Source organism: Telmatherina bonti (assembly GCF_933228915.1).
Source record: "Telmatherina bonti genome assembly, chromosome: 15".
Classification (NCBI taxonomy): domain Eukaryota; kingdom Metazoa; phylum Chordata; class Actinopteri; order Atheriniformes; family Telmatherinidae; genus Telmatherina; species Telmatherina bonti.
The window spans coordinates 19,251,058-19,270,274 of record NC_136613.1 but is presented as its reverse complement, the minus strand read 5'-3'; the positions used below and the strand labels follow the sequence as shown (position 1 = coordinate 19,270,274).

Below are 19,217 nucleotides of genomic sequence, written 5' to 3'. Positions count from 1 at the left end.
GCACTGCAGCTGATGTGCTAAAGGCAAGGATTATGTGACAATGTGACAATAACATTTAGAATATAACCCACTTCTAATCAAAGCGCTTTAATGAGTCTTTATTGATAACAGATTTATACATTTGACTATTGATGTACCTTTACAACATTAATTAAATGTGACTTCCAGATGCATTCAGATGTGAGTGAATAAAATCTATTTCATGGAAAGATGCAGGCTTGTGTAAAGACACATTTATCCACATGAGGGCAGCACTGCGCCGGCAGAAATTTAAACTTGGTCAAAGTAGGAATTATTTTAAACCGTACATAACAAGAGTGAGACTCTGTGGAACAGTTCATTCATAGTATCAAAGAGACAGATCTCTCAGCAAGACCTAATACTTTTAGGAATTTTGTTTGTTTTGCCTTTTTTTTTTTTGCTTTTATTGACAGAATGAATGCAGGATAGCACCATTTCACATCTTATTCCTTTTCCTTGAACTGCAGTCTTCAAGGAGCTCCTTTACTTCACATCCATTTTGCCCCCAGGAGCCAGAGGTTTCCAAGATGTGTGAGTGATCACGTTTTATTTCAGTGGCCACAGGTCTTTTTTTGTTTTTCCTTTTTTTTTTTTTTTTTTTTTTTTGAGATTCTGTCAATAATGCACTTCTGCTTTTAGAAAAGAGATTTTGATAAAGTGGAGAACAATAAATATAACACATTCAGAGTAAAACATGGAAAATGAATTGTTCCTCTCTTAGAACTAAAAATCTGTATGTAAAAATGTGTATTTGTGTGTGAGGGGTGAGCAAACATGCAAATAATGTAAATAGTTGCAAGGTTTAAAGTAATTATGCTTTATAAGGTACACCTGCTATTACTGTTTTAGATACACATGACACAGCTACTGCAGATTTGTAGGCTGCACATCCACAATGCAAATCTCCTGTTCCTTCATATCTCAAAGCCGGTCTGTTGGTTTGAGATCTTCTGACTAAGAAGGCCATTGGAGTACAGTGTCACATATTTAAGAAACCATGATTTGAGCTGTATGACATGGTTCATTATCTTGCTGGATAAAACTCAGATTGGCTTTCAGAGTGAACAATGTTCAGTTGGTTTCTACGGGTCCTAAAATGTACACTAAATTCTAACACTGCCATCAGATTGTTGTGACAAGATTTAACAGACCAGAAAATGTTTTTACAAACTTCTACAGTGTAATTCTGATGAGCCTGTGTAAATTGTAGCCTGATATCCATGTCTTTATAGAGATGAAATGTCTGGATACCTTGGCTGTAACAAGAAGTTATTTGTGTTACCATTCGCTTTCTATAATCCAACCAGTCTGTCTATGCTCCTCTAAATTCTGACATTAACAAGGCATTTCTGTCCAGACAACTGCTGCTCATGGGATATTTTCTATTTTTCAGACCATTCTCTGTTCATCCTAGAGATGGTTGTGTGTGAAAATCCCGGTTGATCAGCAGTTTCTAAAATACTCAGGCCAGCTTATTCAGCACAAACAACCATGTTTAAAAGCACTTAAATCCCATTTCTTGCCATTTTGAGGCTAAGTTTGAAATTCAACAAGTCATCCTGACCATGTTTACATGCCTTACTGTACTGAGTTTCTGCCATGTGACGAGCTGATTATTATTCAGCAAGTGATTAGCTATTAACAAGCCAACAAGCGATTGAACTCGTGTGTCTAATAAGTTAAAATTAAGTTGATACAGACAAAGGCTAAATGAATTAGTATGAGTATAGTAAAGAGAGAAGAGTTTAATTGGAGAGTGAATAAGAGCACACGTGGCAACAGATGCAGTTTTATTTCAACTCTGAACAGAAACATTGCACATTTGCCTTTTCATGCCTTGGGTTTCGTTCAGATTAGCCTGCCATGAAATCCAAAGGGAGAAGGAAAAAAGAAACACAAGAAGCAGGTTAACATTGCGAAAAATACAAGTAGATGTCAGTCACATGTGGAGACCTAATAGAAAAATAGAACCGCAATATTCATATGTAACTCACGCAACATGATGCAAGAGAATTTAAGTCATGCATGCCTCATGAGATAACGTGTGTAGTGAAGAAAATATGAGGTATTTGTTGGCTCACTTGTTTGCTACATCCTTAGCAAGTGGTTGGATTTAATACTGCATAAAACATGCAATGCAAAAACTTTTTCTGGTTGAATTCCACTGAGCTTTTCAACTAAAATACAGCAGAGCACACACAGATCCATGCCACACAATGTGCACAGTCACGTTTGAAACTCCAGTTAGCAAAGCTACAGCACAATTCAAAAGGCATACCCCCACCCCAAAAACCAATGCTAATGCTAATAATAATAGTAATAATAATAGTAATAATAATAATAATAATAATATCAAAGAAAAAGCTTTGATATTACATGGGCACTTCAGTTCTACTAATTTCTTCTGGACATAAAAAAAAAAGAAGCTCTTATTCAGTGTCTAGCCTTTGTCATCTTGGAGAAAAAAGAAAATAATCAATGGAAAAGGTTGACATTTTTGAGAAAAAAAAAACACCTAATTGCTTCTTGAAGACAGAAAGAAGCAGCTTTCCTGACTCTGTCCAAAAAAAGTAATGTGTAAAATCTGTGGATGAAATGTGTTAAAAGGATTTGTGCTTGACCGGATCTCCTGTGAAATCACACTCACGCAATTGGTGGTGCCTTAAAAGGTGTGGCCAGGGGTTCAATCAAATGCCCACTCCTTGTAGCATTACTTGAGTTCATGAGAAATATGCCTGACCTCGTCACATGTCGACACTTTATCAGTACACTGGAGGGTTAAGAAAAGATGGATGATTAGCCAAATCACAGTTCTGTCCTTACCTCCCCAAGTAGTTCTGGTGCTTCAACCTGACCAAATATTTAATGAAAACAATTTAAAAAAAAAAAAAAAGAAAGAAAGATAAAAAAGAAAGAAAGTTTAAAAAAAGTTATTCAACAAAATACAAGACCCGAACTCAAAGTGCTCAGAACACTCTAGTTCCACATGCAGAGATGAAGACTTGTTTGTTGATTGATAAGATGTGCGTTTTGGGCATGTTGCTGGAACATTTACATCTAAAGTTGCAGTTATTGGCATCTGTGGTCTGCAGAAAGATGTTATGGTTTTTTGTTCGAAAGAAACCCGTGAGCTGAATGCTGCAACAGTCACAATTGTTACTTATTGTCAGTCTGGATGATTTTGTTGTTTATAATCATAACTGTAAGATGAGCTAACCAACCTATATTTAACAGATACAGGGCGACAAAAGTTATATAAATTTCCCAACATAGGTTTAAACAAAAACTACAATAGGTAGCTTTTAAAAATGCTAGCCAATACTTTTTAATGAATTGTGATGCTGAGTTGTAGCGTACAGATGTCAGTATTAAACCAGTAGAGCTGAAGACATGTCCTGCAATAATTAATTTACCATTAGAACATTTTTCTCAAGGCACATTGTGTGTGAGAGAGACAAGGGAAAACTTGCATTTATAAAACTGGGTAAAATATATCTCCATAATGTAAATTATGTGAATTCTTGTGGCTAACAAGGGGCCAAGACATAACTGTAGTCATTGGTTTTAGAAATTACGGCAGAAAAAGCATGGATCAACATGGATTTCCATACTATCTAAGAACCTCAGCAAAGAGGCCATGCATTTTTCATTAGGATCTTAAAACAAGGCACAGGAAAGGAGGGAGAATTCAATTTGCAATGCAAGCACTGTTACAGGTCCTGCTGTCCCTGCACCCTCTCATACAGCTACAATCCAATCCAATCCAATGCATACAGTTTATGTTTTTTTAAACAGCACTTGTAAATAACACTATAGCCTATTTACAAATTTACAAAAATGTTACCCTCGGACAAAATGCGAGCAACAAGATAGCAAGACCAAAACATCCACAGCAGAGACAAACTTTATATTCTATGTCTTTTGCAAAAAAAAGTCTGTCTAATGCCCAGAATAGTTGGTGTTAGTTGACATATTAACACAGTGGTTTGATTTCTATCTGACTTGGTGTCATCAGGTGATTTGTAGCTCCTCCAACAAGCTTGCCAAACACAGCTCTCTCAGCCTTCAGCACAAAGAATCTGAAGGGAGCAGAAAAACCTTCATGTCAGCGCCAGACTCGAGTCTAAAGCTCATCTCTAGTAGCAAAAGCGAAGAGCAGAGCCCAAGAACCTCTGCATGCATTGCACTGCCTCTGCTGCAGACAGCATTTAGGAGACAATGGGCCTAAGATTTCAGCTTGCCAGCAGAAGCTAACTAGCTGCCTTCGACAGTGTGCCATCGCTGTTGCCGCTGCAGCAGGGCATGCTGCCAGTTTTTGCCACAGCGCAGCCGCTGGTTTCTGCGCCGTCGCCACTGCAAGGGCTCGCAGGTGCAGAAACACTCTGGCCACATTGTCTTTTCTGGTTCAGTTCTTCCCATTTGGCCCGGTTTGCTCTGATCATATCAAGCATCGGGTGAAGTTTAGGATTCAATTTGACCAGAGTCTGGAGAGAGAAAAAGGAAAAAAAGACAACAATGACATTTGTTTGGTGTTAAAGTTCATCTAATTTCTTCTCCTTCCTTACAAACACTGAGACACTCATGCACAGTTCTACTCAAAACCTGCACATTTCATGAAAGCAAATGTATTTGTCTGGTTATGTTAAGATTTCTTTATAGTCGTCCTTATTTACACTACATGCATACACACACACACACACACACACACACACACACACACACACACACACACACAAAGAGATATTATTTCCCCAGCTTATGCACGAGGCTACCACACAATTAATATTCAGTAAAAAATTAATTCTATTAGATACTGTAAGTGTAAGTCTTTTTCTCACGACACATGTCCAAACTTTTTTTTTGTCTTGTGAATTTGTATGAGTAGTTATATGGGAAGTCATTGTTATGATATATTGGATAAATATGAGTATTGCTTTCCTCTTCTGGGAAATGTGATTTGTGTGCATGAAAGGGAAAGTTCCACACCCTCAAATGAACTGAGCTTTGAATGCGCGATCTAACATCTATTTATGTGCTCGAGTTCAGACATCATGAATCATAATGAACTATCTGATATGTTATGGAATCATTTCTAATCTTGCATTTATATGTAACTATTGTAAAGCAATACAGATGTGATATTGAACAGCATTAAAGCTGAGCAAATATAAAATCCATATCCATTTCTGTAGGTTGTAATTGAATCATTATATTATATACAACACAGCTCATGAAGGGTAGCTGTTAAAATGAAGATTAATCTAATCGAATGATCTTTCATAAAATTCTTAAAGAAAACAAGCAAATCTTTGACTGGTTTCATCTCCTGTAAATGTGATGGGGCTAACTTGGATTTATTAAAAAAAAAAAAACCCAAAAAAACAGTCACAAGCTTGTAATGCTGTCTTTATCAAGACATACATGCATACACAAAATTTCAAGAAGTACTGTAATCCTAACATCTTTTAAACCTGTTAATCCTCTTCACTTTGTCAACACCGGCAGTGAGACATCATGATTGCTTTGTGCATTATTCCACTGGGGCAGACTTAGAGGAAAAAGATAGGGACTGTCATGCAAGATGGAAGGTTATATAATGTAGGATTAATTTTCCACAATGTAGCAAGCTACCACCAGGATAAGGAGATCAGTGAGATCAAGAGAAAGATCTCTTCCACCCACGAACAAAGAAAAAAAAAACCTGTCACCTCTGAACTTCCTCTGTTCTCCCCCCTCATAAGTTTAATTGGCAGCAGCAGGATGGCGAGCTCCATATCTACATTCTCAAAACATCAGCCTTTAACATGAGGCAGCGTGGAGACAAACCCCCCACGCAGACAACACACACAGCTTTGATGCTTTTTTATCAACACAGCACAGACAGTAACAATGGTGAAAACACAGCCCAGCGAAGATTAGTCTACTTTAACTTTAGACACTGTGTTCAGCAGCTACCAAAAGGATCTATTTGGTTTCTATTTAACTTCTAATGACTGACTGTGATGTTTTTGCACAGTGCAAAAGCATATAGGATCACCTTGTCCAATGAGAATAAGTGATTTATTTGATCCTGTGCTCCTTTCACTTCTCTGCTCTGGCATTCATAATTTTACCTCCAACAGTGTCTTAACAGACCTGATCTCCTCAGTAAGTCAGCCTTTTCCTTCCTCCCACACAACTATTACTGCTAGGAGTGGGAGGGGCTGGCGAGTTTCTGCTGATGTCATTCAGAGACACACACTCTCACTTTACTACCCCAGTGAGAACACAGCATAGATTTCCATTTGTTCTCTGAAAAGGTGATCACTAGCTCTAACTTGGATCATCATATTGGCTGAGCAAGGATCCTCCAACAGAGTCAGCCTGGTTTTCGATGTGTCCAAGGAAAAGTATGCAGTATAGTCAGTAATTACATTACTGTGTGTACTGAAGCCCACAGCAGTGTCTTACTGCAGGGATTTAACCTGACTTGCATCACAGCTCTTTTCACACACTTATCTGTGCTTTAATGCATCTGAAACTTCACACTCACTCTGTTATTCTCAAAAGAACGGGATGCAACCTTGAAGTTGTTCCAGAGCTTTCAATAATAGAAAAAAAATCTCTTTCAGTGAGAAATCTGTGGCTGAAAAGAAAGTCAAATAGTTGTCAGTGACAGTTTCTCTGCTGGCATCAGTGGAGGACAATAACTGAGGAAGGAAAGCTTCTACTCATGTCAGAGGCGGACAAGTGACAAGTGTGACACAATAAAGGCTGGTGAGCATTTAATCTTTGAAATGTTACCTCGTAGAGTGGCGAACAGATTCCATCAATCCATTCCAGCTGAAGCCCTGGCAACTCATCCTTCCTGTTTCGGTCAAAGATGGCCTGAAACGCAAAAGATAACAGCTTATATTTTTCTGCATTTGTCAAGCTTGCAGGCCCTGAAGTGCTGCTGTTAGCGCCTTGGTTTTAAAGAATTCTCCTTCAGCTCTCAAGTCTACTGAGTTTATTTTACGCACATTTTCTATTCTCCCTCATTCTTCTGCAGCCTGAACTTAAGAGGCTCCGCTGGGGCTGTGCTTCAGAGATAGTTACCGGGCTAGGACTCAGAAGTTAATATTTCATTTTCAACACCCACACATAAAGCGCTAAAGGTTTGACACAAGCAGCAGACCTGAGGCTACTGAATTAGTTATTTCAGAGGGGTGGCAATGTGGCCAGCCTCGATTACTCAACAGTCATTAATTGCATGCAGAAAGCTGCTGATTTTCCCTTTGACTGACTTGCAACACAGTTCAGCCTCATAAAACTCCTCAATCAACCAGATCATTTTCTTCTCACTGCAGCGTCGAGATCAGCAAAAATGATTTTCAGTGAGTAAAAAACTAAATTTCTCCTCCGTTATAACCTTCAGTTATGAGAAAAGAGATTTGGTCTGTACCCTTTCAGATGAATGAATAAAAATTGCCATGAATCAAGGGGATATTTTTGGGGGGGGAGCCCCGAACCCCTCCTCCCCTCATAGCATAGCAGCAGCAAGGCAGTGGAGCGGTCAAGCTGACCCAACACATTTCTCACACTATGAGACACAAGCTCTCATGTTTCCCCTGCAGTCAGTATGTTTTGACACAGCAGAGAGAATATATCTTTGCTTCAGCATCATCAGCTCTTCGAGGGCGCAGAGGTGAGAGAAACTGCAAAACGCACAAATGCAGAGCTGGTCTGATATACTCACAGAGGGCGTGAGTTTCAGCTCCAATCTTTCTCTGTCACCTTGCTCGAAGAACTCGCTTGTCACCAGCTCTGCAACCTGAGGAGAGAGAAAAGGTTTGTGCAGGGCTGCAACTCACCAGATAAACTCAGACTTAGACTTTATTTAATCTCACAGTGGAAAAATTTACTTGTTACAGCAGATTTTTAGTATGGAATAAAGTGCAGGAAGAAGCAGAAAAAAATGAATGTGCATCACAACAAATATAAATATAACACACAAACATACACATATGTATAAATAAAATTTTATATTATTACTATTATTATTAATTTTGTCTTCAAACTCACTCCGAATCAGTTCCCCCTGCTTATCCCAACCACTCCAATTTTCAGGATTTTTTGAGGACTCTTCAAATGGGTTTAAAAAGGCCATTTGAAGTGCTCAATGAGTAATTTTCCTTGATCTTCCAAGAGAAAAAAAACATGGGGTTCCTTATCACTGCTAAACAGAGATGTAGGACTAAGTGAAGGCAATGAGAGGAGTTGGGCGTCATTGTTAAAAAGCTAAGGAAAGTACCTGGTAATCATATCAATAAATGAAAAGTAGTAAATTCCCACAATATTATATCAATGTCTCTTTGCCAAATATTATCAACATATTTCATTTTAGCGCAAGATGATTGGTTCAGACATACATCCCCACATTTCACTGCTTGTGTTCACAGTGTATTTGTCACCTTGCGTGATATGTCCCAGGGCTTTGTGACAGCGCCAAGATCACATGCTGTCATCATCATGGATCTGAGAAGAGGACAGGTTTATTTTAAGCATTAGGTACTAGGATGTAAGTTAGATTATCTTTCAGACACAGAAAGAAACAAAGAGTAAAAACATTACCTGCACATGTCTCTATGAGCCTTTACGTTCCAGTTGTACTCTTCCTTCTTGACGAGCTCAAAGAATGTGCTTCTATTCCTAAAGGGAAACAAAGCCATTTTTACACATTGGTGTAATTTACATTAAATCCACAAGGGGGCGATGTTACCTAAAAGAAGCAACCTGCAACCATTCATTAAGCATGTCAGGCAGATGTGCTTGATAGCGTGCTTCATTGTAAATATTTGTGCTCGCACTCTGTGGATATCTCTCAGTTTAGTTTGATTAGTAGAACATACTCAAAGTAAAGTGTGAGGTCTGTAGCCAGAATCGACTGTTTCAACAGCTGCATGAGGTTGCTGTACTCTGTAGACGAGAGGTTGGAGAAGATGTTGTGGCCCTGTAGGGAGACATAAACACAGGAAAACATGATATTGAACTCAAGCATCCCTTTTACAATTGCACACAAAGAGCATCAAATAAAAGGACAAAAGAAAAAAAGCTCCAGATGAATAATTTATGATATTTGGCATGCACATCACTGTTTTTCATGGATTTTATGGTAAATGACTGGTAATGGCAAAGATGCTGAAGTGAAATCTTTAAGAAGTAAATTCTACGATTAAAATAGGTCTTTAAGTGGGGTTGTATGATGTAATTATGAATACTTTGTATATCGAGAACAACTTAGATCGAAAGAAAGGAAGAGAGAAAATCATGGTAGTTTAAGCAAGTAATACGGACTAGCAGAACAGGCGACGAGAATCTGTTTTCTTAACATTCAAGTCCCGCTGTAAGAATAAAGTAGCATGCAGAAATGGGAAGGGAGCATCGTGCATAAATCACGCTTCAGCCATTTTTTTGTTGTTGTAAATAAGTGATTTCTTTATGGGACTGTGTTGTTAAACTTTGTCAGAACCTACCCTAAGACTTGTTCAGCCTGGGTCCCATCTGAAACTAAAGCTCCTGCTGGAATAATATATATACATTTATTTACATAATATATAATTTTAAATGATGTAAATGGAAACTGTAAAAAATGTTATTTGTATCCTGTGTGTTCCATACCAAAGTGCTTCTTTATATTGTCATATTTTTTAACATTGTGTGGACTGTAGTGTCCTTTATTGTTCAGCAATAGATGAGAAAGTGAGTATAGGAGATGTCAGAAAGGAACCTTACACCTGACTGCATTTTAATGGCAGCTGCTTTACCTGGTGAACAAAACAATGCACCTACATGAGCATTCAGCTCCAACAAAACCAGTTATTTTCTTCATCTGGTAGTTTTGTCCTGAAGTGCAACATTTCATTGACAGTTTTGTAACCATGCTGCTCTGGTCTGTTGCCTCCACTATCTGAAACTCCAACAGAAACAGTTGTTAAACTTTCTGCTGCCAAACCGAGCTCGGTAGGCTGAGTTGGGGACCTAGCTTCAGGGTAAACTCCCTTCACTCGACCCTGCAGTGGTGAAGCAGACACTGGACTCTGCTGGAACTAGAAGACCTGTGTGGTGTTTATTGCCAAAGCTTATAGCCAAACATTTATAGCTAAACAGGCAATATCTCACAGCTGACTTCCTCTGCTCCCGACGCAGAGCATTTCTCTCTCCTCTGTAGCTTGACCATTTTTATCCACCTTATTTCTGGGGGTGTCACGGTAGAAAGGGTTATGGGTACAACTTCCTGTCAGGCAGTAAGCCACTGACTAATGATAGTAGCGGGGCATCGGCCACGATTTACTCAAGATTTGTTTCCTTTTAATTCAGTAGATAAAACGCTGTTTTTGTTTTGTTTACGTTTATTTGACAATCTAGAGTTTACTAAAATGGCCTTGCAGAGTTTGGGTACCTCTTGTGCTGTTGAAAAATCAGAACATGATCTATGTATGCTCATTTAATTTTGTTGACAAATGGTTGACAATGGAAAATCTGCATCCTACTTTGTGGCTGGGCTACGAAAAATCACAGAAGAGATCGGATCCTCAGAAGGACTAAAAACAGTGTCATGACAATATTAGGTACTTAAACATGCTTACACATTTCATTCATAGAACATTTTGTGAAAACAACTGGGATTCAACTGCACTTAAACACATAAGTCTAAACAGGTAAAGTAATGGATGGTTTTAGAGCTGTAACATTTAACTTGTTCAATGAAAAACTGACTGATAAACACTTAAACACAAATGGAAATTTTTTTTAAAGGTTTTAATCTGCAATTTTTTTTTTAAAGGTTTTAATCACCCTCTCCCTGAGCCGTCACCTTATCGTGGTGGAGGGGTTTGTGCGTCCCGAAGATCCTAGCAGCTATGTTGTCGGGGGCTTTATGCCCCTGGTAGGGTCACCCATGGCAAACAGGTGTCTAGGGGAGGGACCAGACCAAGCACGGCTCATAGACCCCTATGATGACGACTAACCTGGGCATGAATGTTCCCTTGCCCGGACGCGGGTTACCGGGACCCCCTTCTGGAGCCAGGCCTGGAGGCGGGGTACGAGAGCGAGCGTCTGGTGGCCAGGCCTTCGCCCATGGGGCCCGGTCGGGCTCAGCCCGAAAGGGTTACATGGGCCCCACCTCCCGTGGGCTCACCATCTGCGGGAGGAGCCGTAGGGGTCGGGTGCAATGTGAGCTGGGCGGCAGCAAGGGGCGGGGACCCTGGCGGTCCGATCCCTGGCTGCAGAAGCTGGCTCTAGGGACGTGGAACGTCACCTCTCTGGTGGGGAAGGAGCCTGAGCTTGTGCGCGAGGTTGAGCGGTTCCGACTAGATATAGTTGGACTCACCTCGACGCATGGCTTGGGCTCTGGAACCAGTACCCTCGAGAGGGGCTGGACCTTCTTCCACTCTGGAGTTGCTCATGGTGAGAGGCGCCGAGCAGGTGTGGGCATTCTCATCAGCCCCCAGCTTGGTGCCTGCACGTTGGGGTTTACCCCGGTGGATGAAAGGGTAGTTTCCCTCCGCCTCCGGGTGGGGGGACGGGTCCTGACTGTTGTCTGTGCTTATGCACCGAACAGCAGTTCAGAGTACCCACCCTTTCTGGAGTCCTTGGAGGGAGTGCTGGAGGGTGCTCCTTCTGGGGACTCCATTGTTCTGCTGGGGGACTTCAATGCTCATGTGGGCAATGACAGTGAGACCTGGAGGGGAGTGATTGGGAGACATGGTCCCCCCCCTCTGAACCCAAATGGTGTTTTGTTATTGGACTTCTGTGCTCGTCATGGATTGTCTATAACGAACACCATGTTCCAGCATAAGAGTGTCCATATGTACACCTGGCATCAGGATTCCCTGGGCCGCAGTTCAATGATCGACTTTGTAGTCGTATCGTCGGACCTGCGGCCACATGCCTTGGACACTCGGGTGAAGAGGGGGGCGGAGCTGTCAACTGATCACCACCTGGTGGTGAGTTGGCTCAGATGGTGGGGGAGGAAGCCGGTCAGAGCTGGCAGGCCCAAACGTGTTGTGAGGGTCTGCTGGGAACGTCTGGCTGAGTCCCCTGTCAGAGCGAGCTTCAACTCCCACCTTCAGCAGAGCTTCGAACATGTCCCGAGTGAGGCGGGGGACATTGAGTCCGAATGGGCTGTGTTCCGTGCCTCTATTGCTGAGGCGGCCAGCCGGAACTGTGGCTGTAAGGTAGTTGGTGCCTGTCGTGGCGGTAATCCCAGGACTCGTTGGTGGACACCAGCAGTGAGGGATGCCGTCAAGCTGAAGAAGGAGTCCTATCGAGCCTTCTTGGCCTGTGGGATGCTGGAGGCAGCTGATGGGTACCGGCGGGCTAAGCGGCATGTGGCTACGGCTGTTGCCGAGGCAAAAATTCGGGCATGGGAGGAGTTCGGCGAGGCCATGGAGAAAGACTTCCGGACGGCTTCGAGGAGATTCTGGTCCACCATCCGGCGGCTCAGGAGGGGGAAACAGTGCTCCATCAATACTGTGTACAGTGGAGGTGGGGAGCTGCTGACCTCAACTCGGGACGTTGTGGGTCAGTGGAGGGAATACTTCGAAGACCTCCTCAATCCTACCAACACGTCTTCCCATGAGGGAGCAGAGCTGGTGGACTCAGGGGTGGACTCTCCTATCTCTGGGGCTGAAGTCGCTGAGGTGGTCAAAAAGCTCCTTAGCGGCAAGGCCCCGGGGGTGGATGAGATCCGCCCGGAGTTCCTTAAGGCTCTGGATGCTGTGGGGTTGTCCTGGCTGACACGCCTCTGCAGCATCGCGTGGACATCGGGGGCAGTACCGCTGGATTGGCAGACTGGGGTGGTGGTCCCCCTTTTTAAGAAGGGGGACCGGAGGGTGTGTTCCAATTACAGGGGAATCACACTCCTCAGCCTCCCTGGTAAGGTCTATTCAGGGGTCCTGGAGAGGAGGGTCCGCCGGATAGTCGAATCCCGGATTGAGGAGGAGCAGTGTGGTTTTCGTCCTGGTCGCGGAACAGTGGACCAGCTCTATACCCTCTCTGGGGTCCTGGAGGGGGCATGGGAGTTTGCCCAACCAGTCTACATGTGCTTTGTGGACCTGGAGAAGGCATTCGACCGTGTCCCCCGGGGGCTCCTGTGGGGGGTACTCCGGGAGTATGGGGTACCGGACCACCTTGTACGAGCTGTACGACAGGTGTCAGAGCTTGGTCCGCATTGCCGGTAGTAAGTCGGATCCGTTTCCGGTGAGGGTTGGACTCCGCCAAGGCTGCCCTTTATCACCGATTCCGTTCATAACTTATATGGACAGAATTTCTAGGCACAGCCGAGGTGTTGAGGGGATCCGACTTGGTGGCCTCAGGATTGGGTCCCTGCTTTTTGCGGATGACGTGGTCCTGTTGGCTTCATCTGGTCGTGATCTCCAGCTCTTGCTTGAGCGATTTGCGGCCGAGTGTGAAGCGGCTGGGATGAGAATCAGCACCTCAAAATCTGTCCATGGTCCTCAGCCGGAATAGGGTGGATTGCCCTCTCCGGGTCGGGGGTCAGGTCCTGCCTCAAGTGGAGGAGTTTAAATATCTCGGGGTCTTGTTCACGAGTGAGGGAAGGATGGAGCGCGAGATCGACAGACGGATTGGTGCGGCGTCTGCAGTAATGCGGACTCTGCGCCGGTCCGTCGTGGTGAAGAAGGAGCTGAGCCAGAAGGTGAAGCTCTCGATTTACCAGTCGATCTACGTTCCTACCCTCACCTATGGTCATGAGCTGTGGGTCGTGACCGAAAGAACGAGATCTCGTATACAGGCGGCTGAAATGAGTTTCCTCCGCAGGGTGGCCGGGCTCACCCTTAGAGATAGGGTGAGGAGCTCGGTCATCCGGGAGGGGCTCAGAGTAGAGCCGCTGCTCCTTCGCATCGAGAGGAACCAGTTGAGGTGGCTCGGGCATCTGGTCAGGATGCCTCCTGGACGCCTCCCTGGTGAGGTGTTCCAGGCACGTCCCTCTGGGAGGAGACCCCGGGGAAGACCCAGGACACGCTGGAGGGATTACATCTCTCGGCTGGCCTGGGAACGCCTCGGGATCCCCCCCGCAGAGTTGGCAAATGTGGCTGGGGAGAGGGAAGTCTGGGCTTCCCTGCTTAGGCTGCTGCCCCCGCAACCCGACCCCGGATAAGCGGCAGAAGATGGATGGATGGATGGGTTTTAATCATGTCTCTATATTGTACAGCATGTCTTTATATGTCTGATGCTGTTTTTTCAAGTTTTATGTTTTTAATAAAACTAAAAAAAATCAAAATTAAGACTGTGTGTTACTTTCCCCATAGCTTCATACAGTGCTCTTGATGGTTTGTGTTGGTAGCACACACACTTGTTATCTGCTTACTGTATTTTCAATAGATTCAGGTATTGTGGTCAGAGCTGAATCTTCTTTGCAACAAATTTATCTACCAATTATAATGAAAGCATGCATGAAAAGTAGAAATTCTGGAGGTTTCATATGTGTATCTGTAAAGTCTTTGTCAATTGAACAGTCCAGCTCCAGGTCCTCTGTTGGTGTCCAGATAACCAGCATGCTGTTTGTATTTCACCTGACATTGAAACTAACACCCAGCCTTGGTGATGCGGGACTTTAAGGCTTTGGCTGGGCTCCATGTCTGCTTTAAGATGAATGAGATTGTGTCCCTCCTCTTTTAACAATAGCGATCGACCTTATCACTGTTTAGATACTGAGACACCTCAGAGCTTTTCAGCTTCACCGTCAGAAGCAACCGAGTCAAAGAAGTAGCTAAATATGTTAGCATATGTGATCCCTGGCCACTTCAGGTTATCCTCCCATCCCTCATCTTCGGTAGGCAGCTGTATGATTATATTGTACCACTTGAGCTCTGACAGGCAGTGTTCCCACATGTTTAAATCCCCAGCACTCAAAGAAACTGCATTAGCGTGAACTGTTTGCATGTAAACAAACGCAGGTTCAGGTCCGCGTTGGAATTCGCGCCCATATTTCACGCAATGCATCATGGGGGCTAGGAATATGGTCAATATGTGATGATATAATAAGATACGGTGATGTGATATGCCATATTAATTAGACCCAGTGCTTACTTTAATATAACTTTCTGAAGAGGTGACACAAAGCTAATATTCACACCAAAGCTTCTGCTCAAATAGCTTGGAGCTATCTTAGATTTAAGTTGTTTTGTGCATCAAATGTTTACTTTTCTGCTCTGTTCACTGCAGACAAGATATAAACTATTCATAAGTAGTACACACATTCCCACTTAAATTTTTCTGACCAGCATAATCACTTGGAACTATATTACAATAAATTTAACAGCTTGAAGACCCCCTACCATCACATTGAAGCTGAGTTGAACCAATTAGCTCCTGCTGTTATTCAAAGGCTTTTCAGCTGTTGCCTCAATAGCTTGAGACACAAAATCAGATGCAGTTTCAGTTCGCAGGCTCACTTGCCTCCAGACACACACCAACTTTAACCAAAACTCAATGCACAATATAATATCTTCAAGATTCCTGTGGGGGGATATTAGCACGCCCACTCTTTTCTGCCTGTATCCCACTGTGCGATGTGCCCCATTAAAAGGTGAATTCAACAAATTTAATACACCAGAGTGTGTTTTCAGAGTCTTTAGGGGTACCAGTGCATATGTGGAAAAAGCTGTGGCCACAGCTGAGTTGAGTCTGATAACTTTTTTAAAGTGACGTCAGCATTGGCTAAAGCTAAAGAGCAGACCAATTTGGGAATTAGCAAAGCCATTTAGTTAAAGCTATTTAGTTTTCGTCACTTTGGATAAAAGCGTCTGTAAATGACTGTAGAACCATACAATTAAACCCCGAGAATTCAGCTCTGAAAATTGTGCCAACATGCCTGTGACTCTTTTCATCAGCTCATGGGTTCCCATAAAATATTGAACGACGTAACAGCTGAAACACAAAGGATATCTCTCATTCTGTCACAACGGGAGCAGATGAAGAATGGTGGTGAGTAAAACCCAGAGTGAGAATAACTAGAGGAAACCGAGAGATACAAAAGAAGTGAGTGACGTGTAAAATTTACTGAGTCATAAATGACCGGTGCAGGCTGGCTGACTGAAGCACGAGCTGTCTCATCTATTTGATTTGGCCACAGTATTCATTTGTAAGCTAATTAACTAAGGACAACAGCATTTAAACCCCCAGTATCAACAGACACCAATATGATAATCCAAGCAAACATTTGTCAGCCTACTGTGTTGTCAGCACCATGATAATGAAGCCAATGGAACCCACTACTAAGCCTCATCTCAGCTGCTCCCTCAAAATGCCTCCAATTACAACTTCATGGAACCCATTCACCTGGTAAAATGTCTCTCTCAACCAATTACCACTGAATCTATCATCTCTGTAATTACATTGATTTGAGGGCAGTATGAGCAATTTGTTTACTTGCTCACATGTAGCACACACTGAGGCAACACATGGCTGCCTTCAAGCACTCTGAACACAAGTCCCTTTTTATCTGTAAGGAAAAAACAGTCCTCCACATTTTTAACTAATTTACAGGCAATTCCATTAGTATTTGGATACTGAATCATTATTTAGCCTGTGTATGCCGCCATGAATGAATAATGAATCTGTAATTAAGGTGTTATTTTGAAACTAAAATTCAGGGGACATAGTTGCATTTCTCATTCTACAGGACAGGTGAAGTATGATCTTATCCAACACCTTTAGTTGTTCTTCAACTAGAAGTCGTTTATTTGACGTAATTCCTCAATTAAAATCTGTATTGCTATTTTGCATTTATCACCATACAAAATTATTTTTTATTTCTAACCCTAAAATGTGATCTTACATCCTGAAGCATACCAGGAAACAATGTGTATTGTGTTTATGTGCAACCAAGGAAACCAGTAAAATAACATAAATTGCAGTTAATAAGTAGAATTAATTTATCTTAGCTCAAACCAAACTGACCAAAAATGAAAATTGATATTAGTAAAGATTTATCATGTTAACGTAGCATGTGTTTGTCTCTATCTTACATTAAAGAGAAACCAGTGGTTGAAAGTGCTGTTTAAATGTTCCCCCTTCCCCCAACCTTCATCCTTATTGTGAGAACTTTGTGGCTTTTTAAATGAAGGACTTACAGTAACATTGGCTTTGATGTGGAAATGCTTATGAGTTTTATTTTCCCTGTCTGCTTACAGGTCCAGTGCTGAAGAGGACAAACTAATGAGTTCGATTTAAGAGTACAGATGTGACAGAAAGAACTGTTTCAGCTGTGGACCATGACGATAAACATGGACAACAAAATGAGGTCCTTCAGGTGGTTCATAGGAATTGTGTTTTAGTAAGAATAACTGAATTTAAAGGTAACTTTGCAGACATTTTACATACTTATAAATAACATACTGAAAGAAAGAGAAAAACTATAATAAAAAGTAGTAATCTGTCTGTCTTGTTGCCTACGCATTTAGATGTCTGCCAGAGTACGGAAGGGTTCCCTTTACTGACTAGGTAATTGGACACTCATTATTTAGTCGGGTGAAGCTCTGCCCACTCTGGCAGATGCAGAAGAACACAGCAAATGTACAAAATGCAGCGGTGGAAGGAAGGTCTTTTGCATTTTTTCCCTGTTTTGAGACTGTGTACATCCATGCAACCTAATATTCACATCTCGTTGCTTCACCTGTTTTAACGGCACGTATATTGTGTTTATTCAACCTCCTATTTGTATTGTTACAATTTACAAAGCAGTAGCCCAAAATGTAGCTATTTACTAATTTATCCTTACCAAGTATTGTCTTATTTTTTTCATTGTGCTACTGCATATTCTTGGGTATATGAATGCTAATGTAATGTATGTAATCTATGCTAATGCTAATGTAATGTATGTAATCTATGTTTACTTGTAGTGTTTGTTGTGAAGTGTACAGCAAACTGCCATATATATATATATATATAGATGTGCTCATATGTGTTCATAAGTCTTGGTTGTAACTTCACAACATTTTAAAAAGCACAGGCATGAGTCTGGTCTGTTCACCTCTCCACCTGCAACAATAATGGGCCTTTTTTCCCAACTTATATTTTGGCATGTAGGGAAAGCCTTCCAGTTAGATAAGCTGGTTGCTGGCTCTGTGCATGCTGGTTCATGAGCACAGTTTACTGGATTACTTGCAGCATTGATACCATAAGGAGTTTCACCTATGCTTTCCCTGCTGACACTCAAAATATGTGAACATAATCAGACCCACAGCATGGTGATTACACGGACTAACAGTACTATGAAGTGTGCTTTATGTAAGAAACACTTTAATACTGGTGTATTCTGTACACTGTCTAAAGTTAATTAAGTTTGATGCAAAAGTTGATTTTATAGTCATAAGTACTATAAAATAATTTTTGTTCTGGAGAAATCTTATTGTGTTTAAAAACTATGATGTAGCTGAGATGTATGGGGTTTAAATCCTCAAATGCTTCGTTGGAAATGTTGTGTGATCACATAACACAAAATGTACTGCACAACAACAACATGCAGTGGTAAGCATTATCAGAAGCTGAATGGGAACTGCATTGCAGCAGATATTAGAACATAGCACACCTCGCTCTGCAGGATCATAACAGCATGGTTGAAGTGGTGGTGCTCCAGCGTAGCGGAGGTCCCATAAAGCAAAGCCAGGGCTGAACCAGTCCTGCAACACATACAAACACACACTGGGATCACAAAAAGAGGAATAACATAATCAGGATTCAACAAAGACTGCTCTGGAAGTCTGTTGCTATTGCCTCACCCGTTCACACAGCACTCATTTTCCAACTTATGGCTCAATAATAAAGGAAGCATGAGACTCATAACCTAAACTGCAGCTAAAACTGAAATGTCAAACATTGAATATGGTCATTCTCTAATGTGTATTAAAAAAGTCATCTTACTAAATTGTGAAATTCCCCTACTTTTGCAGACATGGCGTTTGTACCTTGATGACCACTGCAGCAGCAGGGATTTCATAGTATGACTAAATTAAACAAATGGAATATCTTGCAATTTAAAAAAAAAAAAAAGTTACAGCTGCTGCTCACTCTGATAGGCACACGTCACATTGTCGCAGCTAGAAGTTCAAAACAGAAAAGGACTTCATGACCTGCTTTAGTTTTTGTCACTTGAACCGATTTAGCACAAGCCAAACGAACAGTCATTTATATTTCAAGACTGTTTAACTTAT

General features: G+C 42.0%; 1 protein-coding gene across 1 annotated transcript in view; it reads right to left on the bottom strand.

Annotated features, from left to right (window-relative positions):
* Nucleotides 1–4,271: 4,271 nt before the first annotated feature.
* The window catches only part of pde11a (phosphodiesterase 11a), a gene marked incomplete at both ends in the record, with an annotated part of 43,007 nt that continues 28,061 nt past the window's right edge, over nucleotides 4,272–19,217 (bottom strand). Inside the window, 7 exons of the mRNA XM_079254080.1 lie at nucleotides 4,272–4,505; nucleotides 6,805–6,888; nucleotides 7,739–7,813; nucleotides 8,454–8,517; nucleotides 8,614–8,691; nucleotides 8,892–8,992; nucleotides 18,596–18,686. Coding sequence (XP_079110206.1) covers nucleotides 4,272–4,505; nucleotides 6,805–6,888; nucleotides 7,739–7,813; nucleotides 8,454–8,517; nucleotides 8,614–8,691; nucleotides 8,892–8,992; nucleotides 18,596–18,686 — 727 coding nt within the window. The remainder of the gene's footprint in view (nucleotides 4,506–6,804; nucleotides 6,889–7,738; nucleotides 7,814–8,453; nucleotides 8,518–8,613; nucleotides 8,692–8,891; nucleotides 8,993–18,595; nucleotides 18,687–19,217) is intronic.